At 35.1% G+C, this 7,801-nt stretch overlaps 1 protein-coding gene across 2 annotated transcripts in view; it reads left to right on the top strand.

Moving 5' to 3' along the window:
• LOC109833451 (transmembrane E3 ubiquitin-protein ligase 1-like) overlaps positions 1–6,823 on the top strand; it is an 18,467-nt gene extending 11,644 nt beyond the window's left edge. Inside the window, exons 5-15 of one of the 2 annotated variants that reach the window (XM_020401122.1) lie at positions 286–346; positions 2,074–2,140; positions 2,225–2,296; positions 3,214–3,374; positions 3,470–3,529; positions 3,733–3,826; positions 4,973–5,140; positions 5,456–5,784; positions 6,057–6,173; positions 6,252–6,381; positions 6,484–6,823. In XM_020401122.1, coding sequence (XP_020256711.1) covers positions 286–346; positions 2,074–2,140; positions 2,225–2,296; positions 3,214–3,374; positions 3,470–3,529; positions 3,733–3,826; positions 4,973–5,140; positions 5,456–5,784; positions 6,057–6,173; positions 6,252–6,353 — 1,231 coding nt within the window. In that variant the 3' untranslated portion in view covers positions 6,354–6,381; positions 6,484–6,823. The remainder of the gene's footprint in view (positions 1–285; positions 347–2,073; positions 2,141–2,224; positions 2,297–3,213; positions 3,375–3,469; positions 3,530–3,732; positions 3,827–4,972; positions 5,141–5,455; positions 5,785–6,056; positions 6,174–6,251; positions 6,382–6,483) is intronic. The other variant, XM_020401123.1, reaches the window with a different exon arrangement.

Consider the following 7,801-nt stretch of genomic DNA (forward strand, 5'->3'; position numbering starts at 1 on the left):
TGGCCTTTGTATTATCAGACAGCTTCCTGAGTTTCCTCTGCAGTCTAAGAAAATATGTGCATATTCTTGATTATTGATATCATTTTCAATTTATATTTCTTGATGAATCTACTTTTCCATTTGATTTCGAACTGGTCATCTTTTTGGATTGCTGCTTAATATTTTGAAGTAATAGCTAGAAGTTTTTGTATCTCTGTGTACCTCTTGGCTTTATTGGGCATGATAACCTTTGATACAGTCAAATTTCAAACAAGTAGTAACTTGAACGTTTATGATATGCTGCAGTGGGACTGATGGTGAGCTACTTCAAGAAGAGGATTACCTTTTATCCAGTCCATATCATTTGGTAACCAGTAAATATTTTCAAACATTAAGCCTTTAGTTTTTCCATATCAAATGATTTGCTGCATTGTATGCATCCTTTTCTTGTGGGAACAAGCATGGCTATTCTCTTTACAATTGTTCTTTTGAGTATTTCAGCTAGATTTGGAAAATGAATATTTTACCAATATTTTGCCCCTGCTTTATATTAGGTTATGGTTTTGAGATGTGTGCTCCCCTTCTGTAAAGAAAGCCCTATCAGAAAATTCTTGCTTCTGCAATGTACAATTCAGAATTCAGATAGCTCAACAAATATGTTGTCTGTGATCATTCCATAAATTTTTGCAGTATCCTAGGTTGCATTACATTAGTTGGCCTTTTGCAACGTTATGATATTGTTTAGTTTCATTTAGAAGATCATCTGTGTAAGCTTTCTTATTTTCTATGTTTAAGCTCGCCCTTATGGACTGTCTTTGCAGTATTTAGTTTGTTCCCTTTCCCTTTCTGAATGTACACCTTCTGCCTTGTTATGACATCCTGATACTCGTGAAAGTTGCCATACCCATTTGAAATTTAATCTTCTGTTTGATTCAGTAACTAACACCAGATGTGTATCTTACTTTGTTAAGCCAATGTGCAAGTTAGCATATTATTATTTGTTTTTATGAATAAAAAATTTAGCATTGTTTCACTTCTATGTAAGTGCTCAAATTATATCCACTTAAGTGTTTTTACATATAATAGAAGTATAGTACTGATATCCAGTCTCCATTATAATTGCATTGAAAGTTTTCTATCCTGAGCGCGGTAGATCCCACATCCATCTTACAGTTGATACAAAATACAGCATGTATAGCTTCCTAATTAATCTCTTTTGAAGCTTGTAAACATTTTTTGTTGTTCTCTTCAATAATGAGTATCTTGGGTTTATAAGGTATTTACATGTGACAGATAACTCCACAAATTACTTCTTGGCAATTAAACTGATTATTGAAATCGACCGCTATGTGGAAACCGTCCCTTTGATGTTTCACGAAGTTGAATGAATTTTTAAGTTTTTGAATTTCTAACAAGGGTGTGTTCTAATTTATTTTTGGGTTATTTGCATATATACCCCTTAAATCATGGGTATTTGCAAAAATACCCTCCAAAACTTAGTATTTGCAAAACTACCCCTCAAATCATCAATTTTGGAAAAATTATCCTCAAAGAAATTAATCATCAACTTTGATAAGCTAATTGTGATCACAATGTAAAAATTAGCAACAAAACAGTCAAAATTTTAGCACCAAGTTGATGATTTGTTGATTTTAGGGGTATTTGTTCCACAAAGTTGATGATTTGAGGAGTAGTTATGCAAATACTGAGATTTGGGGGGTTATTTTTGCAAATATCCTTGATTTAAGGGGTATTTTTAACTGTCATTGCGTAGGGACATTTCTTGCAGTCTATTTCATGTTAGATTACATTTGCTTGGAATTTGTGCACATGCCTCATTTGCTTGGAATTTGTGCACTATTTATCAGTATGGGTTGGATTGGAACTACTTTACACCCTTAACATATATCAGGAGAGGATTGGTCGTATTTGCATATTTTTATACTCGCCAGCACATATTACCTTCTTTGGTAACAAATACTTCACATGGATTTTTCAGAAATGTGTTATTGATATTATTTTACAGTTCTCTAGTAATATTCCTTATGCACTGGAAGAAGTTGTGTCACTGAATTTAGATTTGTTTCCTAACAGCTTGGAGTATTCTCTTCTCAAGTTTTTCAAGAATCTTCTCGCAGCAAACTTGGAAGGAGGAAGAAGTGTAAGTTAATCTAATTGGTACCCAACATATTTTTTTTTCTTTTTTGTTCATTGTATAATTCTAAATTTCTACCATCCTTTTCAGCCTTTACCTATGACATGGAGAAACATTGTAATACCGAGATAGCTGCCCAAGTTTCTCGTGCTCCACGACAAGGTAGTACCTACTTCAACTGGAGTTTAGCTTTTTTCTAATTCTTTTTAGAATAATTTGATCTTGTGACTGTTATATCTTTTAATGTACTTTAGATTTTGGTTGCAGAAGTAATTTTTGGACCGTTTTTTAATGCTCTCTATGTGCAAATAATTGTCAATCATCTTACATTGCTCTTATGTTTGCAGAATGAAATCAGTGAATCTGATGAAATGTATTTCATGTTTTTTTTTTAAATTTTTGCACTATTCTACACGTAGGCTCAATCAGGATGTACCTGACCTAGCATACACTGTCAGCTTTAATAAGAACCATACTCATCTAATCTGTTGAGTTATCGTGCAAGATTGTGTCTTAGTAATCTTATGCTGGTAGTAGTGTTTTTTTTGCCAGACGCAGGGGCCTTCACAATCCCCGTGCTGAGTATCCATATCATTTCCATAAAGAACAATTGTGTAATGTGCATACGAAATATCTGCTTTCTAGGTACATTTAAAAGGAAGAAAAAGGGAAGGCATTTTTGTGGACAGAATCAACATATCTCCCAAATGAAAGTCATCTATTTGTAGTGCTTGCAAGTTAAGGACTACAATGACAAGGAGATCCTTGCTAACTTTAATATTACTCCATTTTGGTAAATGTAATTGGCTGATGTACATTGTCACCTGCTGCCCAAAACCTCGTGGTTTAAGCATTTAGTTTCACCAAAGTGACCGAATCATGGAGTATAAGATGTGGAGCTGTTAGAACATTTAAGGAACTGACAAGACATCAAGGTGCTTGTCCAAAATGTAAAATTCTCAAAGCATAGAGGTTATCTTAGAACTTCAAATCTTAGAATTTTTATTTTCATGATTGTTATGATTCAAACTTGTAAATATTTAGTTATCAACCGTCAGATGCTAAGTGCCTTTTTTCAGCAGATGGAGAGCATGAACGCTACCATTTGGAGGGATTGGTGGAGAGTCCATCTGCGGATGATGATGGAGAGTGTTTCTCCCCCATTTTACTCAATGTCACTTCTCTTAACATTGAGGTCTACTACAACAAAGCAGTTAACTACACTCTGATGGTTACCTTTGTATCCTTCATGAACGTGGAAATACAAATTGGAAATTAGCCTTTTTGTTCATTTTTATTAAACTAGTTGGAAAACCTTAATGGCTTTAAAAATAGATATCATTTCTTCAAGTTTTGTTGTTGATCAGACAAATGGAGCACAGTAATACCCAATCAGTAAGTTTTTAAGTCTAATTGCATAAAGATCTTTAACCTCACTGTGTTGAAAGTAGAGTATTTGATATGAAAAGTTCTGCTGCCCATTGCACAAAGTCACTAAAACCTTTTCTTATATAACTGCCAGTATTTTCTTCCATACTGTTCCAACTTTATTGTGTCAAAGTTATGTGCCTAATAATAGGACTTCAAATTTCATTCAGGGTGCAGCTAAAGTTTCTATTCTAATGATTGGGCACCAGGCCATTATGGATGCCTACTTCTGTCTCCTGCATTTGACTGCTGGGATATTAGTTGGTGAGCATTCTAAGTATTTTGCTTTGTTGTATTAGTATCTGAGTGACTTAGTTCTCATGGGCAAACAAAGCCAAAATTGTTTATATTAAGATATTATCTGAACAAAATTGAAGTTGAACACGGTAAGACAGTAGTCTTCCATGTTTTTCAATTTATACTTGTACAGAATGTCTCGAAGCCAGGACTGTAATAAGGAGCGTCAGAAGGGAACTTTTCAGAAATCATTTCAATTATTTCATGCTTGTGTGAGGAGTATTACATTTTTTCCCCCAACAAGTCTATCAATCTTACATATTTTGTTTAAGTTAATAATCAGTGACAACATAAGTACCTTTTTTCTTACTCTGTAGCTGACCCTGTGCAGATCTCATTTTCACATTTATCAAGGCTTATTGCACATATGCGTCAATGTTTTTCTGATCGTAACCATCTACTGTAACTGAACCATCTTTATATGATAAGATTCAAACCATTTGTAATTTTTACTAATGTAATCATTTTATTTACATATGACAAAGTTCCAATAGAGTCATCATCTTATTTTGGGCAGGTTGGTTAGCTAAGATCCATAACCTTGTTCATTTGGATTTGGATTTCGGATTATTAGTTTTCTTGCAGAAGATACGAGTTTTTACTTGCACTGAGCAACATCAAGAGTCGGCAATAAGATTGCCTGAACTATTATTTTTGTCATCTCTTTGAGTCTATTGATTTCTCGATATATATTCTTTTGCCCATAGTCTATACCCTTGTGATAAAGTGGTTATTGACAGGTTTAAGAACTTGAGAAGTTTAACATTAAGCTAAGTGGATTTGAAGACTGAAAACTCAAACGCATCTGGAGCTCCTATTATCAATTGAATCATATACATGTTATGCCTTGTGTGCAAGCTCCTAATAAAATTAAAAAAAATTAATACTTCTATCTTGTAAGATACCATTGAATATAATAATGCTACTTTCTTTATGAACCCAGTTGTTGAAGATGCTGATGTATTCTGGATTCACTAATTTTTCCAGTCCCGGTCTCACTGATTCATCATTCATCTATTATCAGAAAGTTGTCATTAGTTTATAGTTTAACACCTGTTAACTGATTTTATATATAAATTCCGTACCCTAAATTGGTTGTCTTTTACCTTGCAGAGTCCCTATTTAATGCCTTTGCAACTGCAGCCTTCTTCAAATTTGTTGTTTTCTCTATTTTTGAGATGAGATACCTCCTTGCAATATGGAAGGCAAATAGGCCAATAAGCAGTGGAGAAGGTTGGGAAATTATGAGGCGTGAACTTTCAGTTCTTTATAGTCGTTTCTGTAAGTTGTTCTGACTTTAGCTCTTTTATTATAACTGATATACTGGATGGATATGTGCATTCAATCTTTCTAAATGTTTAAGTGCTTGTAATGCTACTGATCCTTTGTACTCTAAAACTTCACCCATGCAGTATACATGAATCTGTTATCCGCAGAGTGCTACACGCACTCAAATAAAATAATACGATCCCAGTGATGTGTTATCTGAACATAGAATGTTCCTTAACTTAATTGCTTACATTCACAATTTCTAGATTAAGTTCCCTCGTTATCTCTGGTTGTTAATATGCCTGACCAAATTATTCTACTCTGCAGATGGAATTCTTTTGGGAGGCATTCTTCTCATGTATGAGATGCACAATTTTCTACGTCCTATTCTTTTCATTATGTACTGCTTTTGGATACCTCAAATTATTCTGAATGTGATTAAAGATACAAGAAAGCCCTTGCACCCTCATTACATATTAGGCATGACTGTCACTCGTTTAGCGATTCCATTGTACGTATTTGGTTGTCCAAGCAACTTTATGCGCATTGAAGTCAACAAGAATTGGTGCATATCATTGGTTGTATTCATGGGATTGCAAGCATCAGTTCTCCTCCTTCAGCATTATCTTGGATCTCGTTGGTTTATTCCTCATCAGGTATGAGTTTTCTTTCTTATGATTCTTCACATCTATATTCCTCGTTCTAGAATGATTTGTTATTTGTATAGGGGTCTGCTACATGACAATGGTAAGATAATGCTTAATTACAAAGGAAAATGATGATTTTCCCCATTCATTCACATGTAACATGGACTATTTTACCAATAACAATTACATAGTCTAGTGGTTGTTTCTATCCTTCTTTTTAAGGGTATTGTTGCTACATGGGCTTTGATCTTCATAATCTAATATTAATCATCTATCTGCAGATCCTACCCGAAAAATATAGCTATTACAGGAGGCTCGAGAATGATGTGTCACAAGCTACAGATTGTGTCATCTGCATGACTGGCATTGATGTCACACAGTTATCAAATGACTACATGGTACCATGATAATTTTTACCCTCCAAATACAGTGCTTTACAAACAACAATTTAATCTTCTATCCTTGTAATATTTCAGGTGACACCTTGTGAGCATTTTTTCCATTCTGGGTGTTTACAAAGATGGATGGACATAAAAATGGAGTGCCCAACTTGCCGCCGTTCATTGCCTCCAGCTTAAAGATTAATCCATGTACGACATCTATAATGTAAGCAATCAACCAATGGCTTTGAACATTTTGAGACCAACTTCATCATCTTTTCCTCATAGTTGTCACTATTTTTTCCCAACTTCCTGTTGCTTGTTTCAGCTGAAGAGACACGAATCTTTATTTTGGGGAGGAAGGTATATATCATTTCAAGCAAGAAGATTATATAAGCAATTGAAGACAGAAGATAATATAGTTTCAAACTAAGCACGCCTCATATGAGTCTTGTATTATGTAACACAACATTTTATCATTTAGAGTAGCATAGGCTGGCCGCAATTGGTGCCCTTCTGTATATTCTTTCAGGATGTCTAGGTAGCTGTTATGTATAAAATTGGAATGGAAAAGAAGAAAATAATTCCAGTGCAGAGTGGATGTATCAAGAATACTGTCTTCTCTGTCTCTGTAGAGGCTTTTTGCAAGAAAATTAGTTTCGAGGAGATCTGTTTTCCCCCCTCTCCCTTCCTCCCTCCCTAGTCCCTTCTCAAAGAAATGCATCTTCTCTATACTTGAGTTCCAGTGATCAACAAGAGTAGCTTTTAGATGAGGAGAAAACGAGGCTGCGCTGATAAAGGTCGGTGTAATTTTGCTGCTTATGCACCCGAGTGAGATGTTACATGCTAAAGCATTGGTTCAAAATGCAAATGAAGTTTATTTGATTTTAATTTCTATTTTTCGGGGAATTAACAGGAGCTGCTAACTCAGCTACAATAGTCGTCACATTAGCCCTCCTTCTGCTCAAACAAATAATTAGTTTTATTGTAATATTACAGCGGCCGACACCTGCGGTATTACAACCAAAAAATAACCCTCAACCAAACCGACCCTTATAGGAGAGTCGAAAAACTAGTCTAAGGCATATCTAGTTGCTGTTTTTGAGTTTCATGTTCATTAAAATCTAGTGGAAAGACTTGTCTAAAAAGTATTTGAAGAAAAAGGTAAAATGTTTTGTCCCTTTTAAGGTGATCTAGGCTAATTAGACAATAACGAAATAGCTAAGGGTGTATTTGGTAATCAATGTGATTTTTATGTTGTGTTTTTGTAGAGAAACATCATGCCATGGTGTTTTTTTTTTCAAAAGTGTTTTGAAAACACCATTTTGTTCATGGGAACTATAAATTTTGAAATTGTTATAAAAATTGACAAAACAGAGATTTAATAACAGAAATTGAACTGAAAAACACAATAAATTTACTTGAATTGAAGGTGCCCAGTGGTGAGGATTTGGGGAGGACAAACAAGTTAGGGCTTGGAAGCCACCTCCACTACCCACCGCAACTCCACTTCCACCATTTCCTCCTCCCTCAAGTCCATCTTCTCCAAGCCTACTAACACCCCCCTCCTCTTCGGTTCCTCATCAGCTTGAGCTCCGGCGCTGCAGGTCCTTCTCCTTCTCCGGCCCCGCCTCTCCGCTTCCTTC

Source organism: Asparagus officinalis, chromosome 3 (assembly GCF_001876935.1).
Source record: "Asparagus officinalis chromosome 3, Aspof.V1, whole genome shotgun sequence".
Classification (NCBI taxonomy): Eukaryota; Viridiplantae; Streptophyta; class Magnoliopsida; order Asparagales; family Asparagaceae; genus Asparagus; species Asparagus officinalis.